Source organism: Stomoxys calcitrans, chromosome 3, assembly GCF_963082655.1.
Source record: "Stomoxys calcitrans chromosome 3, idStoCalc2.1, whole genome shotgun sequence".
NCBI classification, from domain to species: Eukaryota; Metazoa; Arthropoda; class Insecta; order Diptera; family Muscidae; genus Stomoxys; species Stomoxys calcitrans.
The window spans coordinates 92583180-92602907 of NC_081554.1; the positions used below are offsets into that span (position 1 = coordinate 92583180).

At 42.5% G+C, this 19728-nt stretch overlaps 2 protein-coding genes across 2 annotated transcripts; both read right to left on the reverse strand.

Annotated features, from left to right (window-relative positions):
* Positions 1–7528: 7528 nt before the first annotated feature.
* On the reverse strand, positions 7529–9516 carry LOC131996067 (uncharacterized). Its single transcript, XM_059365515.1, has 2 exons — positions 8435–9516; positions 7529–7925 (listed from the first exon to the last, which is right to left on the reverse strand). Exons 1-2 carry the CDS (start codon positions 9514–9516, stop codon positions 7529–7531), a joined length of 1479 nt encoding a protein of 492 aa, XP_059221498.1.
* Positions 9517–9754: 238 nt separating this feature from the next.
* On the reverse strand, positions 9755–14660 carry LOC131995730 (uncharacterized). Its single transcript, XM_059364681.1, has 2 exons — positions 9967–14660; positions 9755–9910 (listed from the first exon to the last, which is right to left on the reverse strand). Exons 1-2 carry the CDS (start codon positions 14080–14082, stop codon positions 9854–9856), a joined length of 4173 nt encoding a protein of 1390 aa, XP_059220664.1. The 5' UTR covers positions 14083–14660; the 3' UTR covers positions 9755–9853.
* Positions 14661–19728: the final 5068 nt, after the last annotated feature.

Below are 19728 nucleotides of genomic sequence, written 5' to 3' on the forward strand. Positions count from 1 at the left end.
TACTGACACCGATTTGAGTGGTGTCCATCGTCACTACGAGAAGATCAGGTGAGAGCTACCGGGAGCGCAGTCGCGTTATCGAGCAGAGAGTCTCAATGAGAGTCCGGCCGGCACTGGCTCTTATTTAAATACTGAGTGCCTATGATACTCGATATGGCAAAGCGAGTTACTGGCGCCTTTAGATAACCAATGGCCATATGGTTGCCGTGGCGGTCGGTCCTATGGACTGGAACGAGTTTGTCCGCATATGGAGCTTGACGAAGATCGCCATCTCCACATACAAATTTGGTTACAACAACGACAACAACAACACTGCTTGTATCACCATTTCATATAGACCTGTGAGATGCAGAAACAAAAGGTCATTTTCATCCCAAAAGCAGGCAAATCTTAACATACAAAGGCGAAAGATTTGAGAAACATTAATCAATAACTTACTTAACCAGGCACTCCTGGGATCCGTAGATCTATAAAAATTGGTTATAGAAGAACACCTCAAGAGAGTGTACTGTTTCCTCTACTTTGGAATATAGCCGTTCACAATATATTATTGTCTCTGGAAGAAGGCGACAACGAAGTGGGCTACCGAAAGTGGTAAAGGTGTTAATCCGTCTATGATGGAAAATGTTCTTTTCACCAGGAGGTACAAATAACCCGCAATGGCACCTGTCACCTTGTGAGCAGAGAACGTTCCATTAACTGAAAACGCAAAATACCTGTGCTAGACAGGAAATTGGACTTCAGGAATTAGTATTGTAATAAATGAAGGAATAACTAAATTAAACATTTTGAAAAGGGCAGGAAAGGCAACCCTTGCCCTATACACTTGCAAGGAAGCCATTAAGAAATTATGAGGGTTTAAGCCGCGTGTCATACACTAGATGGAGTGCTTGTTTGTGCATCACAACAATAACATCTGATGCCCTGAACATTGCAGCTAGAGAAGTTCCTGGGACCACTGCTGTGAGGCTAAGGGAGCTTTATCTTTGGTCATGCGGCGGCTACGGACAATGTATTATCCTTAACACAATTCCCGATGTTCCAGCCAGTGTGGATTAAACATTGCCTGAGCCCTTATTTGATAGAAAGTAAAGTGCCAATATTCCTGATATAACCGATTGCAACTACAATATCAACTGAAAGCTACCAGGCGCACGCACTGGTTGCGAATAGTGAAATGTAGCTGCAACTGCTGTCACGGACAACCAGCGGCATCGAGTGGAGAGTCTCAGTGAGAGGCCGGACGGCACCTCCTATGATGCTCGATATGACAACAAGGCGAGTATTTGGCACCTTCAAAATAACCAATGGCCATAATGTTCCCAGTCACGGACAACCAGCGGCATCGAGTTTAGAGTTTCAGTGAGAGGCCGGGCGGCACCTCCTACGATGTTCGATATGACAACAAGGCGAGTATTTGGCACCTTCAAAATAACCAATGGCCATAATGTTCCCAGTCACGGACAACCAGCGGCATCGAGTTTAGAGTTTCAGTGAGAGGCCGGGCGGTACCTCCTATGATGCTCGATACAACAACAAGAAGGCGAATATTTGGCACTTTTAAATAACCAATGGCCATAATGTTCCCAGTCACGGACAACCAGCGGCATCGAGTGGAGAGTCTTAGTAAGAGGCCGGGCGGCACCTTCTATGATGCTCGATATAACAACAGGCCAAGTATTTGCAACCTTTAAATAACCAATGGCCACAAAGTTCCCACGGTGGTCGGCCCTATAGACCGGGACGATCTTGCTCACCTTTAAGAACTTGACGAAGATCGCTGCCACCACATGCAAATATGTGATTACTACAACAATATACATGGTTATAGAAGCTACATACACTTCTATACGGATGGTTCTAGACAAGACTACCCGGTGGGCTTTGGAGTGTTCTCTATCAGAACTAAGTCTAGTCATATCGAGAAGGTTACCCGACCACTGCAGTGTGTATCAAGCGGAGATACTTGCAATTAAAGAAGTGATAGTGAGCTAAGTATTCAGAATCAAGCCCAAAGACAACGAATGATGGTTGGTCACAAGTGCGGGTTGTGAACTCTTAAATATATTGTCGCCCAATCTAGACTTGAAGAGATTTACTGCTTTGCCGACACTTGTTCATCGGTAAACATGCTGCTAGACTAAACGTCGCAAATAACCATTTCTGCAGAATCTGTGAGGACGTCACATTTTCTGTGCGTGTACCGCACTGGCAGAAAGGAATTCAACTTTAGGTTCCCATTTATTTGACAACTTATCTGAAATCGCAAGTTGTTGGGCATTTTATGCCGATCAGAATGGACAAAATCGTCAAATGCGTCTAATGGCAGACTGCCTAACACATAGCCAGGCAAAATGGCCGTGTCATGGGCAACCATATTCCTGCTTGGTTTGAGTTTATCCTTACTACCGGAGGATCATCAACACGGATTCTATGAGATGCCCAGCACAACAACAGCACTCACCGTGGTCTATATGGGAAGATACACCTTCAAAGAACCATCCTCATGACCCTTGACCTATCAAAGGCATTTGATACGGTCAATCATGCCACATTTTTTTTTAATGACGTCATCGAGTTCAATCTTCCGAACTCGAGGAAAAAGTGATTTGCGAACTACTTGTGCGGTCGATTCAATGTAGAGTTCAGAAACGAGAGGTACAATCCAAAGTTCCAGAACGGTGTTCTCTGCCCTGTTCCGTTTAGTCTCTATCGTTTGAAGCGCACTCTAGGTCGGGCAAGGAAATTTTGATTTCCAAGATTTGGCGGAAGTTCAGGGGTACTAAGCTGAAAATCTCGCTCATTGGCCAAACTGTTCTTCTACTGGACGAGTGAGTTCACTATAGTTCCTAAGGTAATGGTCGATAGACAAATAATTCCGACAGTAAAGGGGCCAAGAGTTCTAGGGATCATCATCGACTCGACAACCTCTTATCGATGCAAGCAAGGCAAGAAGAAAATCAGTTATCATATGGAAAGGGCCCAATAAATCACCGAATATTAATATCAGCTTTTCTGCAATATGCTTCATTGTAGGAAAGATAGAAAGGAAAGTAATTGCTTTTGTAGTCGGCACAAACCACTCGTAATTAAAGAAGTTCGATCTTCCAAAACAAAGATGTTTAATGTTATGCATTTTTTTCAATGTATTTTGTGTTGACCAGAGTTATGAATGAAGTTCGTATTTTAAAGATTCTACCTACCTACCTATGTTTTATAGTTCAGTTGTCAAACTTTTGAATTCAAGAAAGAACACAAAAATTTTTTCAAAAAAGGAAAGAACAAAAGAACCTGAACAAAAACTGAAAAGAAACTCAACAAACAAACAATAAAATATGGATACATTCAACCAATTCGTGGAGTCCGAATTTGGAGCAACCGAGGAACATGGAATTCGTGCAAATAACAACATTGACGGTAAGTTTTGCAAAAATGAATTTCATCACAAAAAAAAAATGTTTATATTAAAACATTATTTTGCTTTTTATTACAAAAACATTTCAGATTCTTGTTCTGCGAATGAGCCCCATCAAGAACGGCACGGAAGAGAGTCGTTAAAACGTTTTCCTGACCATCCCGCGGCAAGAATAGAAACAAAAAACGAAACAAAAAAGGCAACGAGGAATGTCCTAAATGAAGTCTTTGATTGTGATTGCGGGGCGAATGGGGACAATGGTGGATTGGGAGGAACTAGTTGCGTAGAGGGTAAGTATTGCAAAATGTGTTCAATTCATTTGTGTTTAAATATGTATGTATCTCGTTTGTAAAAAAATAAAGAAAATTTTGTTAATTTAAAATAAAATGTCATTCTAGAATATTTGGGAAACGAGGCTTCTGAGGTACAGGAACATAATGCAGTTGGGGGTCAGTTTTGTAATATAGCAGGGAAATTTGGCAATCCGAAAAGGGATTTCAGAGATTGGCAGCAGAGTTTGAACAATTTTCAATTAGAAGGCTATAGAACTGCCGATGCCTTAGTGGACGCCTCTAATATCATTGACTTGGAATTTAGCTCCGGATTCGATACGGATGAAGAACCAGGGGTTATTAGTTTTAGACAATCTCAATATTGGAAGCACATAGTAAGTTCGCGAAGAAGGTTGTATAACCACTATAAAGAGATACAAAGAATCCGCATCGCATATGAGGCATACGAGGATAATGATTCCAAGGGACTGAAACTAGAAAATGTTGATCAGCAAAGCAACAATGTTGAGCGTGATGGTTCCTTCATGAATTCCGAGCACGATTCCGAGTCTGAATATGAATCGGCAATTGATATCTCTGAAGATAATGCTAACGATTCTTGCTCCCAATTTGAGACATTTCGAACATGTGAACGAACCACCAGCAATGCAGATGATGATTGCTTGGAATTGGTGTACAATTCGCATTTTCCTAATGATCTGCTGCAATTAGAGAGCCGAACATACAACCAACACTTGGAAGTCCAAAGCAACAGTGTTGGACATGATAATTCCTCCATGGAATTATCAGAGTCGGAATACGAATCGACAATCGACTTTCCGGAAGATTGTGTCAATAATTGTTGCTGCCAATCCGAGACCTATAGGATAGGTGACCAAACCACCAAAACGTATGATGATGAGTTGCAATTGGATAACAATGGAGATGTCCCAATGAAATCAATATATCAAATAACTTCATATGAGGAATTAGACAATTGTTCTATCTTTGAATATAAAAATTATGCGCTGGAAGATTTTTACAGTGATCTTTTGGAATTAGAGAGTTTTAGACAAAGATGGTACCAGCACATCAATGAACAAAGCAATAGCATTGGATATGATGACTCTTCCGTGGAATACGAATCCGAAACCGAACTAGCAAACGACATAACTACAAATGGTGCTAATAATTGTTGTTCCCAGTTCGAGACATATCGCAAATGTGATATGTCTCGAACATTAGCTTATAATGAAAATGTTCCAATGTTACCGGAATCGGAATTCGGAAATATTTCATGTGAGAATATGGAAAATCTGTCCCTCTTTCAAATCGAAAATTATTCGCCAGAAGATTTTCGCACTGATCTTTTAGAACTCGAAAACTTTGGGCGGCAAAGATTGTACCGATACTTTGAAGACAAAACAAGTTTCTCTGGACAAGATGATTCAGAACCAGAGATAGATTTTCCAGAAAATTTAGCTAGCTGCTCTCAATTTGAAACATTTCGAAAATATGACCAAACCAGTACCAGTTATGATGCCATCGTATCAGCATCTATGAATGCTTCCAATATTGACCACAAAATTCATTATTATAGCGATGTCACGGACAATGGTGATGATACCATGGAATCGGAATCAGATTCCAACAATGATAGCCGTCTTGAATGTGATTATGATGGCGATATTGAAGAAAGTGATGATGACGACAACTTCTGAATTGTGCGTAGAAAAACTATAGGAAGGATCTAATGTAGAAAGTTTTTGCAATTTTGACTTTTGGCAATAGGATTACAAACTTGCGAGGAATTGAGGTATGGGTAGGGGTAATAGAAATGTTTCTTCATATCACTCGGAAGTTAAGAGGCCGATTTTAGAAATCTTGGCCCCAGCCAGAATCAAGTTAGGAAGCTTGGTAAGAGAAATGAATAATTAGAAATACTTAGCCGAGGTATAGCCTGAGCAGGGGGAGTAATGGTCTTTTTAGTGAACTTGAATCTGAGACAGAGCACAGTAAATAACAAAAGAAAGTTGGCGACTGTTGAATCTTAAATTTAATAAGCATCTCATGAGTGGCATGACAAGGAGAGATCCATTCTTCGTATCCAAGTTGTTCAAGGCTCTGGGTCACTACCGAATCCCCTCCTCTACACTGATGCTGAAGAATCAAAATAAACCGGGAGTCAAGTACTGGACAAAGGTCCTCAGCCTGTCTTTGGTTTTAGATTTCCCGATGGCTGGAAAATGGGCAGAGTAATAATGCTACTGAAGCCCGAAAGACTCGAAGACTCAGACCGATTGCCATACGCTCAGCAGTAGCCAAGAAACATGAAGGATTACTCCTCCCGAGTTGATCAATTTCCAATCGAAGAGCATCAGCCACCACATTTTTGCACACCAAACATGCCCCTATTAGGCATTCTGGACCAAACAAAGACCTCTCTCCCTCCATCCGGGCCTAAAACGTTAGATCACGAATTATTTTTGTGGTCTCCAGTCATGTGTGAACTGAAGAGAGAATAATTTGATAGTCCGTAAAGAGATACATGGAAGTGTTCCAAGGCAAGGTTATATCTCTGGCATGGTTCAAACCCCACCTATCCTCTATTTCGCCATGTACAGACGAATGGATGAAAGCACTATTGAAAGAAGATTGTAACTACGCAAGGTGCGACCAACGAAAGTATTAAATTATTATTTAATTTTATACTTAACAAAGTAGAGTCTTATACTTAACGAACTACAGTACAATATTATCATTTCAATTTAATTGTTATTCAAAAACCAACAACGCTAATAAAATTACTAATTAAACAACAAATTTATCCTGAGTTTAATTTTGTTAATCAATTTTATATACATTCGCCCTTCATTGTCGTAAAATTCGAAGCCGTTCTAGTCCCGTTGAAGAATTTTCATTCGCAAAGAATCAGCCACCACGAAATATTTGCACACCATTCCTGCGCATATTAAGAGTGGTCCCAATCTGTTCAGGCCATGTGACAGTCGTGACCTCTTGGCTCTGGACCTATGGAAGTCTTTCGATACGGTCAGTTGTTCCTCCCTCCATCCGGGCATAAAACGTTGGGTTGGGAATTGTTTGTGTGGTCGCCAGTCGTATGGGAAATTTAGAGATAAGAATTTGAAGTCACGTAGAGTGAGACAAGGAGTTCCCCAAGGCGGGGTAATACCTTAGCACAGTTCATCCTCTATTTATTCTATATATTTTTATTATTAAAAAAAATATTTCTTCTATTTGGGGACCATAAAAAGTGGATTTTCCAGTAGTCGGCATTTGAGTACGGAGAAGAAAATGGTTCTTCTGCGCCCTTGAGAAATCGAATGGCAGATCGGACTATTATTATTATTTAAATATTGTCCGATATAGCCTATCTCCGAAATTACCCCGCCTATGGACGAAATCATAATATGTACTAACTTGGAGGACTCCGTGGCACACAAGTTACTTGTCCGCCTATGAATCTCAATCTCCGAGTTCGAATCCTAGAGGAGAACTCCGAAAAATGTCACTTAACTGATATAATCACGCTGCACCCTCTTAAAATTAAATGTAAGCTGAAAATTGGTACAAATTATCTTTTTAGCCAGTATGGGGTTCAGGATTCACTAATAGAAGGTTAGGTCACATGCAAAACACAAAGTGGATAGGCCCCATAAACATCATTAAGGATGTCAAATCTGACGATTGAAAATGTCATCATATAGGAGAAAACGTAAACAAAGAATGAATGTAAAAAGAGAACAAGTTGACATCCTCAATGCCAAGTACTGCCAAATATTAAAAAAAAAAGTATATCGGCTGATCGCTTGGCTTAACCTTATTCAGTGAATCCTGTATGGGGTTTAGTTTGATTAAGAATTTGGAACAGTGAGTTGAGTTCAGAAACGTGAGATACAATCCAATCCCATGACAACCGGTTGTACGTAAACGATTGACCCGATGCTGCGAAGCACTCACCATGGAAGTATCGATAGAACAGCGTCACATAACCCACATTACGACGATGCTCAAAAGAAACAATAGTGTTGAATACCCTAGCGTCGCCAATCAACACCAGCGCTCTGCTCTGAACGGAGTCCAGAAGTTTCAAGGATGATTTGGAAGATCCAGCCCATACATGTGTATTATATTCCTTCCATCTTCGGCCTGATGTAGGTTGTTGTTGCTTTTCTTTTCTTCGTGAACCGATGAATAAACGTCTCACACCAGTTGGCCTTCCAAAATAATAAACTGAAGTATGGCTTTATGTTTGAAATGATGAAACTGCTGGATATATTTATTTTGCTTGATATGTGTTTTGTATTTTAAATATAAGGGTTGTACATTTGATGTGTGTGTGTGTGTTTAAGGTGTGAGGTTACGTTAATGTGTTGTTTATTCACTATTAATAAATAAAGATTCAAGTTAAAATTTACATTTAACACTTTAAAACTTTAACAAGTTCAATAAAAATTACAACAAAAAATGCAAAGCACGACTTACATGTTTTTTTGGTATCACGAATAGAAAAGAACAAGTATTTGCCAGAAGGGCCTATTTATACAAAAAAATTGGCTTAAAAATAAACAAAAACAATAAACAAAATGAAGATATGTTGCAAATTGGCTTGGGATATTTCAGCCATTGTAGTTCATTGCTGTCAGTTGCACCAGCATTTTGCAACAGCAGGGTTACCGTCGAGCAGGGTTGCCCTCAAACGACATCCCCACCCCTGTGAACTGACCCAGAGGGGGAGGCTTCACCTTCACCAGCAGAGTCTTCAACGTCTAGTATGGCCAACTTGGAAACAGGACGGCGGTAGACACCCACATCTGTGCGCACTTCGGCTGAACGTGCTACACCATCTTTGCCGCGATGGAGCTCGATGACACGCCCTCTTTTCCATTGGCTTCTTGGAAGATCTGGGTCACAAATAAAAACAAGGCAGCCCACGTCCAACGGTTGTGATGGCAAACACCATTTCGTCCTTCTCGTCAGCTCAGGAAGATATTCATGCAGCCATTGATGCCACATGCCGTTCTTTAAGTTCTGCACCACACGCCACTGCTTTCGAAGACACATCAATATGGGCTCATATGGTGCCGGAGTTTGGGTTGAATTAGTGCACCCAAGCAGAAAATGATTCGGGGTCAATGGTTCCGGGTCTTCGGGAGTCACAGGTAGATGAGTCAAGGGTCTCGAATTGATGATGTTCTCTGCTTCGATTAGAAACGATTGGAGCGTTTCGAGCTTTGGAGCCTGCTCTTTCAACATGATGTACAATGCCTTCTTCACGGACTGCACAAGCCGTTCCCATACGCCGCCTTCACTTGGATTCAACGGAGTGTTGAATATCCATTTGATGCCCAGTGCCGTCAAACCTGAAGAGAGACTATTAGTATCCAAAAACATATCAATACCTTGTAATTCCTTTGCTATGCCAAAAAAATTGGTCCCGTTGTCGCTTCTTATGGATACAGGGACACCTCTTCTATTAATGAAGTTGCGGATACACATCAGGCAAGCATCGCTGGATAGGTCTGTGGCAATCTCCAGGTGGATGGCACGGGTTGTAAAGCAGGTAAAAAGAGCAACCCACCTTTTCTCACGTTGACGGCGGATTCCAACACTTACTGGGCCAAAATAATCAAGTCCTGTGTATGTGAAGGCTCGAACGTATGGGGTCACCCTCTCCATCGGTAAGGCAGACATCTGGGGTTGACGTGGCCTGGCTCGACGAAGTTTGCAGGCGGAACAGTGGCTCTGGATGCTGTTTAATAGTTGACGCAGTGATGGCACCCAGTACTTTTGACGTATTTCGCTCATAGCAGTGGCAGTGTTGATGTGCAGGAACTTTCTGTGGTAGAATTCCACCAATAACCTGGTGAACCGATGATTTTTCGGCAAAATTATGGGCTGCCTGGCTTCCAGATTCAAAAAGGCAGCATTTTGGATTCTCCCAGACGCACGAATTAAGCCATCTTGGCCAACAAAGGGATTCAGCGACAATAATTGGCTGCTTTGGCTCACTGAGTGTTGTTTTTTCAGGTCCTCAAGTTCGTCTTCGTATTGTTGACGTTGCACCTGACGGCACAGATAAGACACGGCATTCTCTTCTTCTTCCAGGGACAGATCACACAAGAACAACGCCTCACCTTTGATTTTACGCCTCATGTTTTGCACATACCGGAACACCCATGCCATAGCCCGTTTCAGCCTTCTGTAATTGGAAAAATTATCAATATTTGGAATGCACCAACATACCTTCTGAGCCACCAGAACTCTGTGCTTGGATCGCAGTTCTGAGCCACTTTCATCCTTTTTCATTTGATTGTGCACCTCACTCGGCCAATACGATTCCGCCTTCCGCAAAAACGTTGGTCCATTTTTCCAACGTCCTTCGGGTTCATATGGCTTGAACAGTTTTGAGCGAGTTCCTTCGTCTGCAGTGTTCTCGTTACCAGGGCACCACCTCCATTGTTCAATGCTGCTGCCGTCCAATATCTCAGCCACACGATTTGCCACATATTGCTTGTATTTTCGGTGATCTGACCGAATCCACTGTATCACCGTAAAAGAATCTGACCAAAAGAAAACATTATTAACACAGCACAAATGGTTTTTTAATATGGCCTCTTTCATTCGAACGCCCATTACAGCAGCTTGCAATTCCAGTTTTGGTATTGTGTGATACCGTGTCGGGGCACAGCTTGTTTTGCCCATTACAAACATCACTTTAACACCACTGACACTTACCACTCTCCAATATGCCACAACTGCCATAGCCTCTTCGCTTGCATCCACAAAGACATGTAGATCAACATTGCTGCTGCTAAAACCACCGGCGTAACATCTTGGAATCTTAAATTCCACCAATCTCGATAACTGCTCCAACCAGTACTTCCACTGGCTATAAATTTCTGACGGCAATTGCTCGTCCCAACTTACCCCACATTTCCAGACCTTCTGCATTAGCACCTTTGACGTCACCATAAAGTCGCACAGGAATCCGTATGGGTCGTATACGGACATATTTAGGCCGAGCATCTCCCTTTTTGTTGGCACCTTTGTAAAATTTAATATATTTTTGTCCACTTTGGCCAAACGCAAATGAAAACAAAAATCATCTGTCTTTGGTGCCCAATGAATACCGAGTACCCGTTCTATGCTGTCACCAAAAAGAAAGTTGCCACTGTTCTCGCCATTGCCAGGATTATTACCACATAGTATTGCCACTCGTTCACTGTTGGATATTATGTTGCGAAGATGGAAACCACCGGATTTATGGATCCTTACCACTTCGCGAACAACATTAAGGGCTTCATCTTCAGTTTCGAAACAATCGACATAATCATCCACATAATGACGTTCGATGATACCATGGACGGCTCTTGGTGACTTTTCGATGTATTTTGTCGCATTTTTATTCTTGACATATTGGGCAATGGTTGGTGAACAGGTGGCTCCAAAAATAAGCCTTTCCATAACATAAGTGTCCACAGGCTGATCAGGATTGCCATCTCTCCACAGAAATCTTTGGCTATCTTGGTCTTTCCTGGCAATGGCGATCTGGTGAAACATCTCTTGTATGTCACCACACACAGCAATGGGGGATTCTCTAAATTTAAAAAGAATTGAAATTAATGAGTTATTAATGTCAGGACCAGGAAGTAAGGCTTTGTTTAATGAGAAGTTCATAACCTCGGCCGCCGCATCAAAAACCAGCCGAATTCCTTTTTTATTTGGATTTATTACACCAAAATGGGGCAAATAAAAGGTCCGTTCGCGCATTATAGATTTTTCTTCATCCGATAATTTACGGCAATATCCTTTTTTAACATAATCTGCTATTTTATCGCAATATTCCATTTTATACTCACTGTCTTTTGCCATCTTACGTTCCACAGAGTACAAACGATTCAAAGCCATGTTGTATGAGTCAGGGATCGGTCTCACATCTTCTCTCCACAACAACGAACATTCATATCGGCCATTTACTTGCTTTGTGTTTGTTTCCAATATGCCCATTTCTCTCTCATCTTCTTTGGATTTTATAGGTTTCACGGGCATTTTGGTTCCAAGGGTCTCCACATCAAAATAACCACGCATCATATCGCTCAACTCCTTCAAAACATCATTTTGGTACACACACTTCCTTACGTGTAAAGCCCTCTTTATGTTTGTTGGTTCTTCACCAGGAATTGGTCCATATATAACAGCGCCTAATCTGGTGGTTGACACAATGGGTCCAAATTCGGATAAAAGTGTAGGCGTCTCAATGGGAACTGTTAGGAAGGAATGGGTTAAGCTTAAAATCATTTTTGGTTGAACATTAGAATAATCCCGCATATTTAAATTGGCGATTTTGTCACTTTTTTGGGATTTCATAAAATGAGCTATATGGCAACTCTGTACTGGCAATGACATATCCGATGAAACGTAAACATTGGAAAGTAAGTATTTTCTGTTAAATTGGCCAACTCCACTGATGGTCACGCGAATTTTTTCCGTTTTCTGTGTTACGCGGTGAGTATTAAGCCATTGCAGCTCCAAGTGCTCAGGTTCTCCATGGAGTTCAAGTTCTCGTGCTATTTCCAGATCCAGCATAGAAACGTTGGCGCCGTCGTCAATGAAGGCGTAAGTACTTATTGTTTTGTGCTGCCCATGCAAAGTTATGGGTAAAATCTGGAAAAGCACATTATCGGGAGAATGAGCTGCATGGCAATTTCGTCTTTCGGTTTGTGGTCGTTGTGCTTCGGACGTGACCGTGCGGTTATTTTGTGTCCCACCCGTCGTGGACAAATGAGTTGGCTCGATCGCTGGCTCCGGTTGTGATTGTGAAAGTGTACTGTGCAATAAATTGTTGTGTGGCTTTGGGCAATCATTAACGCCACAACCGCGTTTTGTGTGGCAAAATTTAACTTGATGTCCACGTTTTAAACAACAAAAACAAATCTTGAGCCCTTTTATAGTGTTCCATCTTTTGTCGATGGACATGTTTAAAAATTCTGTACAGTGTTTTATGTTAGTGCACTCACCCTTACATACTGGACATTGGCTGACAGTGACGTTGACGTATTTTCGGTTTGGTGGCGGTGCAGTAGCAGCAAAATGGCGGCGGTTTGATGCGGCATTGGTCGAAGTTGACGGCAAGGTGTCATGGACGATATTGGCCAGGCGACGCAGTACTGATAGCCATTCTGCAAAGTCAACTATGGTGGCTGGTTGTTGTAATTGGAGGCATTTTTCGGCCCACTGCATTTGGCGGCTTGTGGAAAGTTTAGCGACCAGTTCGCTCAACAATGAAGGGTTGGAAAGATGGTGATCTCCCTTCACGTTCTTGACAAATGTGGCCATGTTCGAGATTTTGTTGGCGAAGTTTACCAGGGCTTCCAGGTTGTCATTGGCTAAAGGTGGAATGGCACGAACCTTTTCAATTTGGCTTCTAATCAGCTGTTCCGGACGACCAAAGGTTTCAAGCAGCGTTCGTATAATGGTGTCGACGTTGGCAGAATTACCTAGTAGCGATTCGACGGTTTCTCTGGCTCGACCCTTGATAGCATCTCTGAGGCGCATAATGTTGTGGAGGCTGTTATATCCAAATTCGGCTGTGGTGCTTTCGTACGCTTCATAAAAGGTTTGCCATTCTTCTGGAAGACCTGAAAATGTGGGAAGAGGATAAATTTTTTTGTGTGGAACAGATATAAAACTTTGTGGATACGAATTGTGGACAGACATATCCGAATTTATAGACCGTGATGGCGGCGGATATTGTGGCGTTGGCTGACAAACTTGCTGTTGTAGAGGCGACAGTTGTGGCGGCTGTTGTAGAAGATTCTGTGGCGGCTGATATTGTGACTGATTTGGTGGTGGCAGTGATGGCTGAGATGTTGGCAGTATTGGTTCTGGCATATTTGATGGCGGCTGTGGCAGCGTCGATGTAGGTAATGCGGACAGCGACGTCGACGTCATTTGATTGGCTAACTGCGTTTCCACTTGTTTGGCAGTATTAACAAGTTGCGCTTGCATCTTCTTCGTTGATGCAATGTACTCACTTTGCATTACCTGCATTTGACGCTGCATCTGCTCCATTTGCACTCTCATTTGCTTCATGAACTCACCGACTTCATTTACAGGTTTTGATGTCCCGGCTGGTGAATTGGCTGCAGTTTTCTGGTGCTGTAATTGAGAAGGCGGATTAATCGTATTGACATGAGTAGTACCGTCCATTGGCTGTAGCTGTGGCTGTCTTTGTTGGCTTTTTGCTGGCGTATCTGACTTTGGTGAGTGGTTGACAGACATTTCGCTGACGTATTGCTGATATCGGGCTGGCGGGGTTCCTTTTGTGCTTCTGCTGCTTGTTCTTCTTGGCTGATCTTGACAATTGGACATAAACTTGGCTGAATCTCGATCACAAAGGTAAGTAACACAATTCACACAAAGGCTGGCTTGATTTTAATGCAAAATTTGGCAAAAATTTGAGGGCTGGCTTCTTCAAAATAAATTTTGCATTAAAAATAACACAAAATGTCCGTCCGTCCACGGCTTTTTTTTTTACGTTGTTTACTTGCCGCCAAACATATAACACAAAATGACTTTAAACATTGAATAAAATTGTTGCTTTTCTTTTCTTCGTGAACCGATGAATAAACGTCTCACACCAGTTGGCCTTCCAAAATAACAAAACTGAAGTATGGCTTTATGTTTGAAATGATGAAACTGCTGGATATATTTATTTTGCTTGATATGTGTTTTGTATTTTAAATATAAGGGTTGTACATTTGATGTGTGTGTGTGTGTTTAAGGTGTGAGGTTACGTTAATGTGTTGTTTATTCACTATTAATAAATAAAGATTCAAGTTAAAATTTACATTTAACACTTTAAAACTTTAACAAGTTCAATAAAAATTACAACAAAAAATGCAAAGCACGACTTACATGTTTTTTTTTTGGTATCACGAATAGAAAAGAACAAGTATTTGCCAGAAGGGCCTATTTATACAAAAAAATTGGCTTAGAAATAAACAATAACAATAAACAAAATGAAGATATGTTGCAAATTGGCTTGGGATATTTCAGCCATTGTAGTTCATTGCTGTCAGTTGCACCAGCATTTTGCAACAGCAGGGTTACCGTCGAGCAGGGTTGCCCTCAAACGACAGTTGTAATTCTTGTTTTCCGTTTAAAAAAGTCTTAAAACTTGAAAGCTTCTTTCGACACTTCAAATACATCAACGGAGATCACATTGCTTCTTCATGCTTAGAACATCAAGATAGATATAGACGTCGATAGATATAGACGATTGCAATAAGTCAGCGAATCGTTTGTGTGACAACAAACAACAGGGCGTCTTGCGTGCATTAAAATCTGTTCGGTTCATTCGTCCCCACTTGGAAATGCCTTTTCACGTGTAGGTTGGGTGTGTGGTAACAAAGATCGTCATAAGACTATGAAGGGATCAAGTACATAATAGCGCACCCCCAACTTTAGGAATACTTCTGTTCATCTGGAGGAAGAAGATGCTGTGTGGCTGCATACTATGTGCAGCGCCAATGATTATATACCAGGGGAGTCCTCCCTTAAGGTAGTTGTCCCGCAAAGGGATCTCCGTGCTTTGGGCACACCACTCTTCCAGGGATCCTCTGCATACAAGGTCTCTTTTACCTTCTTCTAGGAGCGAACATAATGGACCACTCTCCGAGTGAAGTGACCACATACTGAGGTTACTAGTCGTTAGGCGTTGGTGGGTAAATAACGATCTGTCTGTGCTTTGGGTTGTTCAAGGTATAGAATAAGGATAAGTTTAAGGAACAGTGGATTCTCCTCTCATATCAATGAGTGCAGTCCGATTAGAGATAAAGAGCCTCCTCCTCCGAGTGCCGCATAGCGACACCATTTGGTAGTGATGTCTACGGCACTGTTTAACCTCAACCTATCCTCCATTCACTACAAATACGCGTGAGATGAATACCGAGCTGACACTGTAATGGTCGATGGCCATCAAGTGTCCCAAAATATTAGGCGTCACATTTAACAGCTTACACATTCTCCCCTTGATTATTGTTTAAACCGTTGAGTGGAGCGGACGTATTATTATTTCACTCCGCAAGAATTTTCCTGAAACTCGTAATAGGTCATTATTTTTGGAAGACAAATTTAAGTCACTCAAGGATAGCTGCGATGGAAGTAACCTTTATGCGGTTAATGAAATGCGTCTTTTTCCAGTGGAGCGGCAGATCTATAGCCCGGGAGTAGGCTTAGAATGGACTCCAAAGACCCAACAGCTGTGTTGGTGGTATCAGACCGTAGCATGTTGTCTGCTACTGAAACCTCGACTGGTGGAGCGGCTGCTCCAGGCTCCACTAGCTGACAGACGACTGGTCAGCAGGGGCTTTGACGAAGACACCTGGTTCGAGTCTAAAGGACAAGGCCAAACCTATTCCTTCTTCGCATGCCTATAATTTGCCTAGGCCATCTGCCTTCCCCGGCAAACCAACACGCTCTTTAAGATGTTGGAATAATAGAAGACGCATCGCTCTCAGGGTTATTGAGGGGCTTGGTGCGAATGATCCTAGGACTCCCACTGATAGGGAGAGAGATTCCCTAAATTGGGCTCGGGAATTCGCTGCACAGGCTACCCCAAAGAATACACGTCTAGATTCGGAAACTGCATCGCAGTCAGCCAAAAGGCTGCGGTCACCTGGAGGGCATTCCATGCCTAAAAGAACTAGGGCGAACAACAGTAAGATGGGTCCCAGAACCTTTACTAATGTCACTAGGGACAGTTTGGTGATGGCAGTTGTCGACAAGGGAGAAGAACAGGTCTGCATACCTAGGAATAATTGGAGTGAGGTTTTCAATGGACTGTCATCAGTATACTCCGACGTCCTTGCGGAATTCCCTGGGTCTCCTCCAGTTTGTGACGATGCAGGCTGGTATCGAGGCCGATACAAACTAATTGCCTTCGGCGATGTATGTATCGTACAAAGGATTACCTCAGATCCTGAAGCGATACTTGGAAGACTAAGGGAATGTAATCCCAATTTTTCATCTACCGACTGGAAGATTGGTAGATTGGATGAGGCTGATGGTGACCGGAGACATGCAGTATTCGTACTAAACTCCAGCTGTCTCGCAGACCGCAACAAGTTTGAAGGCGTTATATCCTACGGATTCAACAAGTTTAAACTGAAGGTCTATAAAAGCGGTGGGGTTGAGGAATCAGGAGACGACTCAGCAGTTGTTGCTGAAAACTTGCCTGAGGTACTGTCGACCACATCGCTAAAGTCTGGCAGATGGCAGGAGACTGAAAATCCCCCTGCCACAATCGAGACAGGAGGGAATGGCATCGAAAGGGGACCCGACAAGCCCAGTGAGGGTGGGTCACAAAGTTGGACTGGGCTCAAAGTGCGCGCCAGCGGGGTAGCACGGAACTCAGAAAGTACTTCGACACCGGCAATTAGTGAAGAATCTAAGGAGAAATCGTCCACACCGCAAGTGTCCAGTGTCCTGAGGAAGGAAGAGTAGTTTCTCACCTGCCCCTGGATGCGTACGGAAGCTTATCATGACAAGTTCTAACGAATCTTGTGAGGATGAACTCCTGGTGGAGTCAGAAGACGAGGCTAACACAACAGTGGTGGAAGTTCTGAATCCTGACAATGGTCCGGTTTCAACAGATAAATCTCCACCATTGTAAAGCCGCTTCGGCGGCGGCACTAAAGGTTCTCCTGATGGCTGGGGGATTTGATGTGGTTCTTATCCAGGAACCATGGGTGCGGGGAGGAATGGTACGTGGACAAAAAACAGAGCCTGTTCTTGCAAAGGGTGGTCTAAAAGTTTTTCTTCTTCCGACGCTAAGCACTGAAGATTTAGTAGTAGCCAGCCTTGAAATAAACAAGTCTCATTACTGGCTGGCTTCCCTATATATGGCACATGATTCAGAGATGCCGCCTTCAAACCTTAAGTCGCTGGTTGAAGCTGCTTCTGTAGGGAAGTGATACTAATGCACATCAACAGATATGGGGAAGTTCGGATGTCAACGAAAGGGGTGAGCTGCTTATTAAATATATTTTAAGCTGCAATCTGGCAATTTGTAATAAAGGGAATAAACCGACCTATATTACCAGGAACAGGCAGGAGTTACTAGATATTACCTTTGTATCGGAAGATATAAGTGGAAGAATGTGCGACTGGAAAGTGTTGCATGACCACAGCTTCTCTGATCATCTTTATATTAGTTTTAGCTTTATATTAATTTCGGCTAAACAGAAGAAAGGCGGATAGGGATAAATTTCGGCACAAATTCTGCACCACTATCCCTTCTAGACTAGAAAAGGAAGTAGAAACTACGGAGGATATAGACATAGTGGTGAAGCGGATCACGAAGGCCTTGAATGACTCATGTGTCAGCATGCCCTAGTGCCAAGCCAAGGGGCAAACAGCGACCGCAATGGTGGACCCCAGAGCTGTTTGGTCGAAGGAAGGACTGCAGAAATCTCTTGAGCAAAAGCCACAAGAGCACCAGACAATTGGGACATCTATAAGGCTGAGCTAAGAAAATACAAGGGCGAGCTTAGAAGGGCTCAGAGCAAATATTGGGTAGAATTCTGCAGCTCCGTGGAGGATACATATGAGGCCTCTAGGCTAAGGAAGATTCTGTCCTCGAGACCTATTACGGTGGGGTATATCCAGAAGTCAGAGAATGTATGGACAATGTCTAGTGAGGAAATACTAGAACTACTCGTTGACACACATTTCCCTGGAAATTCTCCAACGGCTAACATGGCGCCAGAAGAGGTTGCCACTGATATGCATTCGTCGGAGGCCATTCGAGAAGTTTCGACTCCTTTAAGTCGTCAGGCCCTGATGACGTATCACCGGTTGAATTACAAGCTGTGTCTGATAGACTGGTTCCCTGGCTTAGGGAGATATACTCCGCTTGTATCAGAATGTCGTATATACCTGTGGGATGGAGGAACACTAACATCATTTTCATTCCGAAAGCAGGAAAACCCTACCACATAAAGGCGAAAGATTTTCGTCCTATTAGTCTACCATCCTTTATGCTGAAGACTCTTGAGAGGTCGATAAAAACATATCTTAGAGCAAAGATCCCTAGAGATCGCTTGTCGCGGCAGCAGCATGCATAAAGTAAAGGCAAATCCACTGAAACAGCCCTTCACGACCTCTCGCTGTCAAGGAGAGTTGAAGGTGCTTTTAATAATGTAAAACCGACGTCAATAATGAAGGAGTGGGCGTTTCTGGCATTAACTCTACCGTAAGAAAGTTTATTAATAACTTACTTACTAAATGATGCATTACGGCAGGCTTTGGATCTGTGGATCTAAAAAGATGGGTCATCAGAGGAACACGTCAAGGAGGTGTACTGTCTCCTCTTCTTTGGAATATAGCCATTAACAATATATTATTGTCTCCGGAAGAAAAAGGAGTAAAAGTGGTCGCGTTTGCTGATAACGTGGCAATTGCGGTGAAGGGAAAGTTTCCCAGCACTACCCAGATATACTTCAGGAAGATCTACGTGGAACAGCGAAATGGGCTACCAAAAGTGGTCTAGGTATAAATCCGTGCAAGACAGAATTAGTTCTATTCACCAGGAGATACAAGTTGCCTACAGTGGAACCTGTCTCCTTGTGTGGAAAGAATGTTTCATTTACAGAAAGCGCAAAATATCTGGGTGTTTTGCTGGATAGGAAACTGAACTTCAAATCCAACATTTTGGAAAGGCCACTTTTGCCCTATACACCTGCAAGAGAACCATTGGCAAAAGTTGGGCATTTAGACCACGAGTCATAGTGTGATAACTGCAATATATACCCAGTATATTGCAGTTATCAGACCTATTATGCCATATGGTGTTGTGGTCTGGTGGACGGCGCTTCAAAACCCATCTACTGCTCAATACTTTACCGGATCCAAAGGAAGGCTTGTTTGTGCATCACAGCCGCACTGAGGACGACACCATCTGATGCACTGAATTTATTGCTACATCTTATGCCTCTGCGACCATTGCCGTGAGGT

Coding starts and splice junctions, on each gene's coding strand:
- LOC131996067 (XM_059365515.1), bottom strand. CDS start 9,516: ATGAGCGAAATACGTCAAAAGTACTGGGTGCCATCACTGCGTCAACTA. Junction 7,926..8,434: donor GGTGAAGCCTCCCCCTCTGG/GTCAGTTCACAG, acceptor TTATTTTGGAAG/GCCAACTGGTGTGAGACGTT.
- LOC131995730 (XM_059364681.1), bottom strand. CDS start 14,082: ATGTCCAATTGTCAAGATCAGCCAAGAAGAACAAGCAGCAGAAGCACA. Junction 9,911..9,966: donor GATCCAAGCACAGAGTTCTG/GTGGCTCAGAAG, acceptor TTCCAATTACAG/AAGGCTGAAACGGGCTATGG.